Consider the following 14,639-nt stretch of genomic DNA (forward strand, 5'->3'; position numbering starts at 1 on the left):
AAGTTTTCAAGGCTTTTCTTAAAATTGTCTAAATTCAAAGAAAATTGTGTTATCTAATGGGGGCTCAACAGAACCTACACTAGTGTAATATGTAATGTGTATTTTGCCGCGAAAACCTTTTGATATATTAATTAATGACAATTATTTATAAATACAGTAGAAATAGAAATATGTTTATACAGTGAGCAAATAAATAAATATATGTATATATATTTATACATAAATATATATATATACATATATATATATATATATATATATATATATATATATATATATATTATATATATGTATAGGCATATATAATTGGAAAGGTTATCCACTATTAAAATTTACCACTTCTAATCAACTTGACAAATTCTATTCATCAAATATTAACAAAAATTAATTTATTTATTACCCAATCCTAATATTTAATTACTCACTTCCCACTATATATGTAGAGACGCGTGAGACACGGTTTTTAGTACCAATGAATTAGGCGGGTTAAGTTTCGTAGCGAGCGGGAACCGCCATAAATGTCCCGGTACTAAATAGGCTTCAAGAGGGGAAGGGAATAATAAGAAGTTAAGCGATAGGCTTAGAATATATTAAAAGTTTATATTTATACAAGAGGGAGGTGCGGGTAATAAACACTTTTTTAGAGCAGAAGTTGTTACATATAAATTCTAGTTAAACATATTTGGCGGGAACCCACATAGAGTGCCAATGTGTGGGGTGATTGGCGCCTGGGAGATGTTGTGGTTGAGTATGAAGAAGTGGGAATTGTTTAAATAGGGCGGTAGTAGTATCATTTCTTCGGCGGAGGTTTGGATGTAAATAATTAGGCATGTAATGCAAAGCAATGTAATTTAGAATATCAGAGGCGAGGAATTAGTAGTTTATTCGTAACAGATAATTTGCCTTAGCAATAAATAGCTACCTTACATCTCTTTAGCAATTTCCGTGTAGAGTTAAGTAGGGGATACATTGAAGATATAGAAACAGTATATTTGGCGCGCCTCAATTTACATGAAAGCATGTTCAGAATAATGAGTGCATCTCCATTTACAAAAAATTATTCAACTCTTAGACAAACTTATATTGATAAGATGAATTGGAAATTTCACACGGCCAAAGGATTTAATTAAATTAGATATACAACTGAGCTAATAGTTAGGTCTGATTCTCTTTCTTCGTAGAGTCTTTTTTTGAACCTGTTTTGAATGAATTCTCCGATAAATAAATTCTCTCCAGTGTTTGGATACAGATTGTGAGAAATCAACGTGGATTCTAAAATGGTGAGTTGATTCAGTTAATGAAGATAGCGAATCGCAATTCCTCGTTACGAAGGGAAAAGGTTGGGGAGAAAAAGCGGACTGAAATAGCAATTAAAAACAAACTTACCTTCTATCGTCAATGACAGCATTCTGCATCTTCATAAATGCCAGTTCACACTGCTGTTTAGTTTCAAACTCTATAAATGCATACTGCAGGGATTCTCCAGTCTTGTAATCCCGAATAATGTCACAGGACTTGACTTCTCCAAATCTTGAAAATATGAGCTCCAAATCATCATCTCGAGTCACTGGATTGAGTTTGCAAACAAAGAGAACATTCTCCGGGGGTTTCATGTCAGCATCTGGGATATCTCCTAGAATCTCCAAAGTTATGGCTCTAGACCTAGCTTCTCTTTCACTAATTGAGTTAAGAACCTTAACTTGATCCTGTTGACAGATTTTAGTCAAAGGGTCAGTTTCTTCTGGAGGTGAGTCTGGAGGAATGATATCCAAGAGTTCAGGAGAATCTTCAAAGGGGTCATCCAAGATATAAGTGTGAAGAATCATCACTTTTTGCAAAGGGATAGAATCTTCATCCGTAATAACCTCATTTAGTCTAGATAAAACTTGAGTTCCTTCCTCCACTTGAGCAAAAATTACGTGATGTCCATCCAAATAAGTTAAATCGTCTTTCAATGTAAAGTAGAACTCTGAACCCAAAGAACTCTTGGAAGTGTCATTAACCATCCCTAGAACTCCCTTTTTTTTGTGTCTCAACTTTGGTGTGATTTCAGACTCAAAAAATGTATTTACTTTTTCTTGATTTCCCATGACTTGAAGCAGTGAAGAATTACCGTACTTTTTAGATCGACCAGTTCTGGCAATAAAATCTTTCTCTATCTTGTAAAACTCGCAGTTGTTGTAAAATTTAAGTTTACAGAGTTTAAGAAAATTCTCGCAGGTCTTCGGGGAAAGATTCACATTTAAATCTACCACTAAGTCTCCGAGGGTAGTCTCTATTAAAACTGACATTTTGGCCCGTTTCTTCTACTTTAACCAATCCAAAAATCGATAATATAAATCCTCATGATTATCTAGTTAGACCCAAGTCCCTTTCCGAACTTCTATCTTTTGTTTAATTAGACGCATCTTCAATTTATTTATTTTTTGTTCTTTTTTTCTTTAGGCGGGCATTTTTATTTTTGATGTTACCATTATGCATTTTTTGTTTATTTCCGTCTGGGCAAAAAAAAAACTATTAATATTTTATGCTCGTATTTTAGTATAAAAGAGAAGGTGGTAGCCACGAAAATAGGTTCGTCGGAAATAAATAAAACTTTATAGAAATATTGTTTAATGCTAAACGAAAAATTGAATTTTAACACTGGATTAACAAAGGTAGAAAACAGAGAAATCTAAGAATTGTTGAGAACTGTTTCTTCTTTATTGCTTGGATTTGATACTTTGACTTTTATTAATTTAACTTTTTCAAAAATATGAGCAGAAGAGATGCTCGACCTTTTCGTAAAAAGTTATTAAAAATACCAATTATTGAAAGTTCACTGAAAATTTACACACAAGGTACGAAAAAAATCATTGATGGTTTTTACTGTTGAATCACAGTAAGAACTATAGAAAATGGACAAGCTATTTTTGCCTCAACAGTTTTTATGCATGGTTCTGTTTTGATCATAAAGGATCAAGAGATAACTTGCTGAGGAGGGAATTTGTTGGTGCAAATTGGTTTGAATTAATACTTAAATTTTATTAAATAATCACACTTTTGAAAATTTCTTTTTTTTAGAGAAATCTGAACCTGAAGATATTCAAATAAAGAGAAATGCTGCATTTGATGATCTACTTCAGTCATCATATCCGCCAGCAGGATCTTTTGACGGAGAAAAGAGGTAAAGTAAAAGAAGGAAATTGTTTGTTTGATTTGTTTTTGTTCAATTCAAACACTTTTTATTAAAATTTTCGAATAACTGATCAATCTTAGATCTTACGAGTTCCGTTACCTTAATGCCAAAAGATCACTTTTCCCATTTAAATTAACACCTAAAACACTTTATTGTATAGATAACGTTAAAATGGGGGTAAAAACGGTAAGTAAATAATGAAAACTTTTTTTATTAGTTTTATAATCGTCTCTTTACCCTATATTCTTTTCCAATACTTCAAAAGGGAGCCATTATTGGGTCTATATTTGGTGGAATCAACGGCATGTATCAAGCTCTCAAATACAGAAATTATATGGCAATTCCAGTATTTGCTGTAAGTCCAAAATAATTTAAGAACTCAATCTTTTTAATATTTTTTTCTTATTATTAGATCGGTGGGGCTATTAGCTTTGGATTTTTTCTTGGCTGTGGTATGATAGTTAGGTGCCAACCTTCAGAAATGACTAATTATGAATTTACAACTACATATAATCAGGTAATTTCTCAAATATACTCTAAACAAGCTCAAAAAGATTCTTACAAAAACTTCAATATATATGATTATTTTCGCAGTTCCCACTACTAAAATTTCAAAAATCAGATAAATATGAAAAAATCTTTTTAAATAAGACTAATCTTTAAACTGAAAATACGTCATACTTGTCTAATATTTTAAAATCTATTAATTTTTTCTATAAATTCTACGGCAAATTTTATTGTATCTGCAAGTATTTCTTGTATTTTTAACCCTATCTTCATTTTCTTTAACCATACAATATATGACTATACCAGAGTTAGCTTGCCTACATGCATAGATGCCGCCAAAACCATTGCATGTGTATGTTTTAAATAGAAACAATTCTAGGATATGTAAATTTTTTTCCTTTAATTTTTAGAAGTAAAAAAGATACTAAAAATCGGTGAATCAAGCTGAATTTCCGATAATTCCTTAGAGTTATAAAAGCTTTTGACCTAAAGATTTACAGGATCGACTTAAAAGAAATGACGGAAAAGAGAATATTTGGAATGTGTAACCCAATTTTGGATATTGTTTTAAAAACAACTTCGGATAGAGTGAAAGATCTGGGGTTAAAAATGGGATCAACAACTCTTGGGGAGGACGAGAAGGTTTTCAAGCTAATTGAGAACATAATTTCAAACAATGAAGATGCAAATTTTGTGGCAGGAGGGTCTCTATTAAATAGTTTTAGAGTATGTAAGGAATTGTCAAACAAGGACGGAAAAGATAAGGGTGATTCAATTTCGGTGTTTTTTTCCGGAGGAATTAACGATGATTCTGGTGGAATCTTACTTCAGGAACTACTCACTAAACTAGGAATTAATTATGAATTCCACATTACGAACAAACCAAATCTGGAGACTGCAAAGTGCGTTGTTTTTGTAACTGGGGAGGAAAGAACACTACTCGCAGGATTAGGAGCTGCTAAGGATTATTCCATTGACACTTTTGAGTCAGAGAAGATTCAACAAGCTTTAAAAACTGCAAATATATTCGCGACAAGCGGATTCTTTGTTGAAGTCTGCTTTCAAGCTGTTCTTAGATCTGCTCAATATATTCACCAATCGAAATCCGATGAGTGCTCTTTTGTATTTGGACTTTCTGCTACTTATATTCCAGAAAAGTACATGAATGAAATATTCCAACTTCTTCCAATGATTGATTACATAGTTGGAAATCAAGAGGAATTTGTTTCTCTTTATAAAAATATCAATAGTACTCTCCAAATTGAAAATCACGACCAACTTCTATATTCACAGGCTTGTATAAATCAGCCAGAGAACAATACTCTAGAAAGGATTCTCACTGAAGTTCATACGCACCTTAAACCCACATGCATTATGCTCTGTACAAGAGCTCATTTGCCTGTAATTTCATTTAACTCCAAAGATCCTAATGGTTGTATTAGGTACCACGAATGTATTCATGTCCCTAAAGAAAAGCTCGTAGACGTTAATGGTTGTGGGGATGCATTTAAAGGTGGTTTCATCTATGGACTTTCCAACTCTTATCCTTTAGATGCGAGTATATACATGGGACATTATGCTGCCTCCACTGTTGCTCAAAACATTGGTTGTGATTTCGATTTCTCAAACAAACCAACTCTAAGCGAAATTATGCAACTTGTTTCATCAAAAAATAATTAACCTTCGACTTTTTCTAATTTTAGGTCCAACCAACTATTTCTAATACTTTTATGTCGTTATTTTTAATATTATTTTTTTTTAAACCACGCAATACAAATATAATACCTACATGTAATTTTTACTATTTATTCCAGTTTATGGCGCCAAATTTACACAATTGTTAAATCATACAAAAAATTGTGTTAAATAATATGCGAGTAGAATTTTTTAATTTTTTTCTCTCATACCAAGAAATAATCTCAAAATAGATAATATTTCATTAAGATAAGAATAACAGTTTAGTGTATGAGTTTTTGATTTGTGTGTGTTGACCATCTTAGGAGGTTTTGATGGTGAATTAATTCAAAGGTCCTTTTATAGAAAATTGTCGCTAATTTTAACCCAAATTAATTAAGGAAATATTCACTAAGAGGACAAGAAGATCTTGAGAAGATGCCAATTATCCCTGCAGTGGATTTTGTTTCACAGTATTACCTTCCTTTTATTGAAAAAACCCAAATTAATAACAATGGACATGCCAATCAAGTTTTTCCAAAAGTTTGGATATTCTCTTCAAATGATGTAGATTCCCTTTGTACTAGCAATATTCTTATCAATCAGTTTTTTAAGCATGATGAGATACAATGTATGCTAAACTGTGTTACTCACTATAATGAAATCTCTAAGATTCTACAGGAATATAAAGATTATCCAAATCAGAGAGAGTTTGTGGATATATGCGTATTAGTAAATTTGGGAGCTATGGTGAATATTCTACACTCTCTTAAACTTTGGCTCGGACAAGATTTGGAAATTTGGATTTTTGATTTCCATAGGCCTGTAATAGATGAATTAATGCTTTCTATTGGAGGGGAGTACAACAACAATGTATTGATCCTTTCTGCTCAAGAATACAATTTCTTGGTAAATAGTAAAAGTGGTAGGAAGAAATCACGTAGGAATAACTCAAGTCTAACTGACGAACAAATCAATGAACCTTGCTCTTCAACATTTTCTTCTAATAATCCTTTTGCCTCATTATCTCAAACAATTGATGATTTAGATATGTTGATGGGAACTTCAAATGCAGACTCCCAAAGCTACAATGAACAAATCGAAGATGAGGTAGACGAGCTTTTTGGAGAGTACTGCGGAGATCCAAGCAGTCTTGTGGTTCTTCAAACTTTGGATAATTCAATAACTTCAGAGAGAATAGACGGAAATGTTTTATGGTACTCTTCAATTGGAATCAGTTGGTGCTATATTAATAGGTATATTGAACTACTGGATTATGAGATTTACTTTGATTTGTTAAATGGAATTCTTTCAAAATATACGGGAGAGATGAGTAATCTGAACTCAAACAAAAGTAGTAGTAGAAAATACTGGCCAAAATACATCAAGAATGATCTTTCAATCCCACTTTATCGCCATTGGAATCTACTTGATTCAGTATGCCATAGTGAATATTTATATTCAAGAATGGGTTTATGGAAAACTGAAAACAGTAGGGATTCAATAATGAATAGGAGAGTTGCTTCTGGAATTTCTCTAAAGGATTTCACAAGTAAATTTTATCTTCTAGAGAGGGAATTGTCAAAAAAAGTGGTTCAGGATTTCCCAAAAGGATTTTCAGGATTTGAAAGTGGATCAGAAACTACATCACTATCTCTACAGATTCCAGTGTTTCTAAAGTATTTACCATCTCTAGTATTGGACTCAGAACTACATCCTCACCTTTCGTCCCTTGACATGGCTCAGGTCCTCCATACTATACTGACAAATGATTGCAGATTAGTAGATAATGTTGAAAGCTTTATGGACGCAATAGTTTCATCGGGAGCTTTGAATAGGATGGATTTAAAAAATAATACAGGAACAGAGAAATCGATAAATGAAGAGAAAAACAATGAGAAGGAGAACTTTCAACTAAATCAGATTCTTGGTAAAGACCAAAAAATGCAGCTTTTATTTAGAGATAGTTTCAGAGTAGGGTTACAACTCCTAGATTTGTCAGGAACAGACCTTAACCAAATTAATGTATTTCAAGGCCATTCTTGGAAACAGCTAAAATGCTATGTTGAAGAAACAAAGATTTTGATTTCACTAAAATTAAAGTATGTTAAAATGCTACTGTCCTCATCAATAAATGGGGGAACTCTGATAAAGCACAACTATTTTACTCTTGCTGAGCTGAATGATATAGAAATTTCTCATCCTTTAAATCTAAGAACTATTGGCCACTCTATTATTGACATTATTTCTAGAAACCGTGATCTCCAAGATAAGCTTGTGATAATCTCGAAAAATAGCTCCAATAAGGTTGCTACAATAGTTGGAATTACTCCGGGTTATGATAGCAATTCTCCAAATTTGTTTGGAGCAATTTTCTCCAAAGTAATTGACATTATTTTAGAGGAAGGTCAAGGCCTTCTGGGAGAGGATCACTTCTTTGTCCAAGACGAGTTTGATTTTTCTATTTTGAGAATTCATTCAAATTTTCTTGATCAATTTACTTCAAATCTTTTCAAATATATTGAAAACAGTAAGCATATATTGTCTAATACAATATAATAGATATTCATCTAAGTTAGGATATTTACCAGCATTAATTTTTAATCAAAAAATTATTATCTTAATTTGTTCACATGAATATTTTTACCGTCTTTATTGTCATTCACATGCATGCATTAACCTTACTAATTGAATTACGTCATTAGTAAAAAGCAATTTCCCGCCAGATTTGTGGAGCAAACCATGCATCTGAAATTTCTTAAAAATAAAAACAAGAAAAAAAATATAAAGAGTAAAATAAGATAGAGGAGTGGCTATTGATTTTGGAAGTTTTATAAAAAAGAGAAATTTGTGTTTACACTTGTTTGAAAAGAAAGTCATTTGATTCTCTGAAGTAATTTGTGGGGAAAGTTCGAAATTCATATTGTAGATTGAAAAATTTGATAAAACTATAAAAGGCTTTTCTAAAATATAAAGCCAGTAAATATTCCTGAAAGGACGTGTTTTTATGCAGTTATAAGGCAAACTGTAAAAGGTTTATAGATATTTCTTAACGTTTGAATAAGTTAATGCACATTAGAGCTTTCGAAATGGAAAAGGAACAATCTAAAATGAAATCAAAACAGGATTCAAAGAATGAGAGCATCTTTATTCAAAACGAAATTAACAATTGCGAATTCTGTGGAGCAAACACAAGTATTTCATATTTCAGGGAATATATTGGAAATCCCTTAGCATTTATATATTTATTCTACAATAAGCTAAGTGGAGGAAACATTGAAACTTACTTCACAAAATACCTTAAAGAGATAGTCTTGGATGTAGATGGTATTATTACTCATATGAATTTTGTGGATATGATTTCAGATATGGAATTTGGAATAAATAGAGTGAAGAACTCTTTAAAAATAACTAATAAAGATGTTTGCATTGTTGGTGTTGGGGGGGATGGGAGCTTTAGTACATTGGTAAATACATTTTTGGAAACTATTCCAGAACACAAAGACAGACTCATCTTTGCTGTTTTACCTTTTGGAACAGGGAATGATTGGGCAAGAAGTTTTGGATGGAGTAGCTATGGAAATATGAAGTTTATGAAAGATGACTTCTCCCCATTAATAGACCTTGCAAGAGGAATCTTCACTTCAAACTTAATAAATTTTGATACCTGGATGGTCGAGGTTGAGATATATGATCGTGAAGATTCCAGTTTTCAGAGGGTTAATCCAAACACTCAAGAGCTTGAAAGGGTAAACAATAGTAATGATGAAAATAAAAAGCTACTTGTACTGAAGAAGAGATGTATCAATTATTTTAGCTTTGGAGAGGAATCTAGGGTTGGAATTACCTTTGACACTTATAGGAAAAAGAATGTGCTTTTAAATAGAGCATTATATGGTTTAGCTGGCTCCATGTTTACAGTTAATAATAAGTATCAAAGTAATATTCCTCTCTCACATAGCACCAGAAAAATCTACCTAGTAGATCCCAAATCTTCGAATCAGGAGACTTGTAATCAAGAATGTGGATTATGCCCAAAAGGCACAATTCATAGTTCCGAGGACGCCCAAGAGAACTCAATATGTCCAACACTACTTAGTAGCGTTTCACTAGTGTTTCTAAACATTGAAACTTTTGGAGGAGGCGTAAAATTATGGAAGAATTCCAAGAATATAGCACCATCCATTATCAAAGCCTCGTCCAATCTTAATTTCGGGGGAATGGTTGGTAATTTAAGTTCTTTTCTGATAAATCCTATTTCTTTAGATTTTGATACTTTTAAACAAGTTAAAAGCCGTGAATTAAGGGAAGACACCGAATCTAGTTCAGAATCAGAATCTTACACAAATCATAAGTTTGACTCCGAATCTGAGATCAATTTTGATTCCGATAAGTCTATTTTGGACCCAAAAGAGTCTGATATTAATAGCTTAAGTGAAGTGCAAAATAACGATGTAATTAACTCAAACCAAGGCGATCAAATTCAAAAAACCATTGAGGATGAAATTTTAAAAATCGTTCCAGATTCTTCTGACAGAAAACTTGAGATTATGAGTTTTTCAGGCTTAATGGATTTTAGTTCTATATTCTTACCATATATGAGTACAGCAAAAAAAGTGGGGCAATTTTCACCCTTTCAAACTGGTTCACCACACTCTTGTGAAGACAAACTATCTCCAAAAGTTAGTGATTTAAAAGTTCAAAACTCTACCGAAAGCTCCAATTATTGTAAAAATCAAGGCAAAACTCTAAAGATGGAGTTTTACGACAAAAATAACTCCGAATATCAGTCTAGTTTGATTGAAGTATACTTTCAGATTGATGGGGAGTATTATTTTGCAAAGGAGCCAAAGCAGTGTTCTGTTAACTATGATCAAAAAATTAAAGTACTCAAGTGCATTATTCCATATAGTCCATTTAAAAACATCCATTAGCTCCCAAAATAAATACATTTTGTTTATTCATTCATATTAATATATACTATTGTGCATCACATCGAAATCTTTTAAGGAACAAATCAATTAAACACTTAAAACTTCTTAAATATATTTATTTCTTTGAAAATTCCCTCAATCTCGCATTAATTCTTTTTATTACGGTACCACAATATTTTTTTTCTAATTTTGCATGTATACAGGGCGGGTGACTTCCCCACAAGGCCTGACCAATTTGGCGCCAATGCACTCACAAATTTGTATAAAATAAAGTAGTAAAATTAGACTGGGAGGAAAAATTGGGAGAAAATTAAAATATTGTAGTAAAAATTCAAATTAATACAGAATTAAAAAAAGAAGTTTGATAGTTTTTACTCAAAAAGGAAGGTCAAATACGGGTTTAAGTTACAAAGTTCTTGCATAAGTGAATAGATCAATTCCTTGGTATTACAGATATCACGGCTAAATTTTGCATGCAAATTTTTTCTTTGAGATTTTACCAGGAGAATGAGAAAAAATGTTTGATATTTTTTTATGTTGCAGCCATAGTAGTTTTAATGAGTTTTCACAAGAGGAAAAGGAAGAAATTCGAATTGAATGTGCCACAGAAAAGGTTTGGCAGGAAAGCAGTCCAAAAGAAACTTTTCAGAACTCAATTAATGATTTGAGGAGAGCAGAGAGAGAGGCTCTGGAAATCGTTGAAAAGGCAAAGAAAAATAGAAGAGAATATTTGCGGCAAGCAGAGGCTGCTGCTAGAGAAATCATTAAGCCTTACTATGATCTTGCAGACCAGGAATTTAAAGAAATTGAAATTTCACTTAATAAAGAACTCCATATAAAATCTTTGGAAAATGCATTGGACATACAGAAAGATTCAGATCATATGGACGAGATTGAACTAGAAGAAAGAAAGAATGAGGTTATAGAATATATATACTCTAAGATTTCAGACGTAAAGTTGGTGCTAGAGAATCCGAAGTTTGTCAAGAGTCAACTGGAGAGGCACAAAATTAGTAAGACTCATCACAAAAAACACCATATTAGGAATAAGTTCATGTCTTGGAGGAGTAGAGATGACACAGAAAAGAAAAAGAAAGCAAGTAAGTCAAAAAACAAATATAAAAAAATAAGTAAGGAAAAAGTAATATCTTTCTGTGTTGAAAAAAATGATTCATCCATGTCAACCATAGAGTTAGATGAGGACTACTCAAAGATAGATAATTTATATGGAGCATCTCGAGTTGTTAATTCTTTTAACACAATACATTTGAATTAGAATCAAACTAATAGTTAAAGTAATTATAGAATATCACTCTTTCATAATTTACTTCTATTCCTATATTAGAAAATACACAGTTTAATCAAATTAAAAATAGTATCTATCTATTTCCTATTATCTAAAGAATTATGGATTGCTCCTGAAATATAATGTAGGATTTTGCTTGAAACTATGACAAATTGTTGTGAGTAGTTGCAAAATAAAGAAAAGTTACCAGTAAAATATGAATATACAAAAGAAATAACAACCAAAAGTAAGGTAACCAAGATTGGGGATGTTAATACATAGGTAATTTCATCAAATCCTAACACAATAATCAGCAAGTAAATCCACCAGGGAATGTTCTGTGGTTGTTTTCCTGTGGATTGGATTAGCTGAGCTTTTGAAAATATGTTGGCAATTTCCTGTGATGCTTTAGATTCAATTTCCTTAATACTACTTTCTGGGATCAAAAGTAATGAATCTGAAAATTTACCAGTTTCATTCCCACTATTCAATGCAAGTATTTCAGAAAGATCTTCGGAATTCTCGATGATCTTATTAAACAAATTAGAGAATCGTCCAGAAAATGGAATTATTTGATCTCTTCTTGGATGGAATACTCCAGTAATAAGAAGGGAGTTAGTTTTGGCTTTAATGAAGAGTTCTTTCATAGTCTTGGCATCTTCTCCAATCCATTGTCTGGGTATTCCGTCTTGATCAAGCTCAAATTCACTTTTAAATCTTTCAACAATATTAATATGGAAGTACTTGGATTGTTGCTGGAGTAACTGTATAAACTTTAATAAGAGTTGTAGAGCAATTTCTTCCTCTAAACTTGAAAGAGTGAATTCGCTTATATTAGAACTCCTAAACAGAGTGGTCCACTGTTGCTCATATCTTGTGACAAGGAGTCCGTGAATATTTACCAAATAAGAATCAGTTTGTTTCCAGAAATCATCTAATTTGATATTTGGATCTGAAAGGAAATGGCCGCCAAAGAAAGGAGAAATTTCTTTCAGAATATCTTTGATTAAACTTTCAAAGAATTCTTCCACAAGCTTTTCATAGATTTTCTTGGAATGGATTTCTAATGTCTCGCTTAGAAGCTTTCTTTGCTCTTGGGTATTATAGGTAGCCAAGAAAACTTCCTTTCCTTGATAACTCGAGGAGATTTCGTTTAAAATCTCAGGAACACATTTATCCTTGATTTTTGAGATTAGATTTTGTTTGGATATCACACCTGGGAATTCAGTCTTCCATTTTAAAGATAAGGAATCAAACTTAAGAAGCTCCTTATTAATCCAGGAGGACGAGTCAAATAATACATTGCGGCCTTCCCCTGCAGTGCTTTGTGTATCATAATGTCCTTGATGATCTTCAATTCCTTTTTTATAGTAATCAAGAATATTCTTGTATTGTCTCAAATCCTGTCTTTCTAAAGACATCCTGGAATTAACAGCGTTTTGAAATTCATGGAAAATAAATAACAACAATGAAATAGATGTATTAGTGGACATCTCGTGTTCATATTTGGAGGCAACTTCAAAGTATTTTGTTAATGAACCTTCAAGTACTAATAAAGTGTAATCGGAGAATTCAAGAAACCCAAATTCTCGTCTCTCCATTTTCTTTTGAAGATCTTTAATCGAGTTTTTATACTCATTCAAGACATTATCTTTTGTTTGCTCACATCTAAACTTTGAAACAAGCTTAATCTGAGATGGAATATTTAGTTCTTGACACTCCACAATACATTTCCATACAGCGCTACAATACATTTCAAACCCTTCTAAAGGAATGTGTCTGCTGTAATCTTGTGGAAGAATAAAGTTAGTAAGATCAGATCTAATTCCATTGACTACTTGCTTGAATCCATCAAAATTATTGGGTAGTGATGGGATTCCATAGATCTTAACTTCGAAGATATCAGAAAAAGATGCCGGAATCTGATTCCCGTGAAGATTTTGAGACTCCGCAACTTGTTTCCAAAGAAGATCCAAAATCTGAACAACTTTCCTTCCAAGCATTTCATCATTGTCATTGATAGTAATGTCTCTAACAGCAAACAGTAATGTAGTCTTTCTAATGCTTCCTTTAGATATTCCATTTTGGTCAAGTTTAAGACTAAACCAGGAATTCAGGATGGTTTTTAAAAGAGCAAAGTTAGAGGAGCTATAGGTAGTTAAATTCATTAAAGGGATGTTTAATATCATACAGTCGGAAATTGCTAGAGAAAATAGTGCTGCTCTATTTTCAAAAGTAGCCCTATCTTCGCCTCTCTCCAAACTATCAGTACCTTCTACATCCCAAACTAAAATTGGGGAGTTGAAATGCTGTGTTCCGTATCCAAGCCATAATCCTTTAGTAGTTTGACAATAACCAGATATAAGCTTATCTAGAACCTTAAAATGCGTTCCGAAGAGAGTATTCAGTAGAGTACTTTTTCCAGTGCTTTGGCATCCTAAAATACTGATAACATTAAATCTCAATGTATTCTGACTTCCAGAAATGTCTTTCAAAACTTCTCCCACTTCTTCTTTGAAATTGCAGTCGTAGTCAATAATTTGTCTCATGGCTTTTTTTTCAAGTCAAAGATTCCTTTATTAGCAATATTAATTTAAAGGTATTGTGTTGGAACTAATAATAAAAAAGCCTCTTTGGAAAAAGTAATAATTAATTATTTGCTATCTTCCTATAGTTAACTACGCTAATTTAAATCCTTTCAAAGACTTTGCAAAACCAAATAACAATTTAGTTACGAGAGATTTTTTATTATTAATTTCAATCTGCCATTAGTAAACACCCTCATTTTTGGCGCGCACGCTCGATTTTAATTCAAAGCATAAATTCTTGTATTAACAAATAAATATATCATTATTCTGAGTAAAGTTTGCTTCAGACTTCACAGAGGGAGGATTAACCTGCAAATTTTTATTTTAGTTATTTGTTTTGATTTTTTTGTTAGGTATTTTTCTCGCCCAGTTATTACTCAAAATGCATGCGTACTTTCTCACCAAAACTTTTGGCACAAAAAAACTCTAATTAACGGCTAATGGAGAAATACAATGAATTTGAATCAAAGAGT

General features: G+C 32.2%; 7 protein-coding genes across 7 annotated transcripts; 5 read left to right on the plus strand and 2 right to left on the minus strand.

The window, feature by feature from the left end:
• Window positions 1-1,382: 1,382 nt before the first annotated feature.
• cubi_03461 (cyclophilin-RNA interacting protein) lies at window positions 1,383-2,291 on the minus strand (the record flags this gene model as incomplete). Its single annotated transcript, XM_029020474.1, has 1 exon — window positions 1,383-2,291. One exon carries the CDS (start codon window positions 2,289-2,291, stop codon window positions 1,383-1,385), a length of 909 nt encoding a protein of 302 aa, XP_028874918.1.
• A 1,058-nt stretch (window positions 2,292-3,349) lies between these two features.
• Window positions 3,350-3,785, plus strand: cubi_03462 (uncharacterized protein; the record flags this gene model as incomplete). Its single annotated transcript, XM_029020475.1, has 4 exons — window positions 3,350-3,364; window positions 3,396-3,533; window positions 3,591-3,638; window positions 3,696-3,785. The coding sequence occupies 4 exons, from the start codon at window positions 3,350-3,352 to the stop codon at window positions 3,783-3,785; spliced, it is 291 nt and encodes a 96-aa protein (XP_028874919.1).
• Window positions 3,786-4,201: 416 nt separating this feature from the next.
• cubi_03463 (adenosine kinase) lies at window positions 4,202-5,365 on the plus strand (the record flags this gene model as incomplete). Its single annotated transcript, XM_029020476.1, has 1 exon — window positions 4,202-5,365. One exon carries the CDS (start codon window positions 4,202-4,204, stop codon window positions 5,363-5,365), a length of 1,164 nt encoding a protein of 387 aa, XP_028874920.1.
• Window positions 5,366-5,797: 432 nt separating this feature from the next.
• cubi_03464 (uncharacterized protein) lies at window positions 5,798-7,918 on the plus strand (the record flags this gene model as incomplete). Its single annotated transcript, XM_029020477.1, has 1 exon — window positions 5,798-7,918. The coding sequence occupies one exon, from the start codon at window positions 5,798-5,800 to the stop codon at window positions 7,916-7,918; it is 2,121 nt and encodes a 706-aa protein (XP_028874921.1).
• Window positions 7,919-8,427: 509 nt separating this feature from the next.
• cubi_03465 (diacylglycerol kinase variant A) lies at window positions 8,428-10,293 on the plus strand (the record flags this gene model as incomplete). Its single annotated transcript, XM_029020478.1, has 1 exon — window positions 8,428-10,293. One exon carries the CDS (start codon window positions 8,428-8,430, stop codon window positions 10,291-10,293), a length of 1,866 nt encoding a protein of 621 aa, XP_028874922.1.
• A 517-nt stretch (window positions 10,294-10,810) lies between these two features.
• Window positions 10,811-11,569, plus strand: cubi_03466 (uncharacterized protein; the record flags this gene model as incomplete). Its single annotated transcript, XM_029020479.1, has 1 exon — window positions 10,811-11,569. The coding sequence occupies one exon, from the start codon at window positions 10,811-10,813 to the stop codon at window positions 11,567-11,569; it is 759 nt and encodes a 252-aa protein (XP_028874923.1).
• A 107-nt stretch (window positions 11,570-11,676) lies between these two features.
• cubi_03467 (P-loop GTPase) lies at window positions 11,677-14,127 on the minus strand (the record flags this gene model as incomplete). The annotated part of the gene is made up of 1 exon (XM_029020480.1): window positions 11,677-14,127. The coding sequence occupies one exon, from the start codon at window positions 14,125-14,127 to the stop codon at window positions 11,677-11,679; it is 2,451 nt and encodes an 816-aa protein (XP_028874924.1).
• Between the last annotated feature and the right edge of the window lie 512 nt (window positions 14,128-14,639).

Source organism: Cryptosporidium ubiquitum (genome assembly GCF_001865345.1).
Source record: "Cryptosporidium ubiquitum isolate 39726 chromosome Unknown contig_3, whole genome shotgun sequence".
Classification (NCBI taxonomy): domain Eukaryota; phylum Apicomplexa; class Conoidasida; order Eucoccidiorida; family Cryptosporidiidae; genus Cryptosporidium; species Cryptosporidium ubiquitum.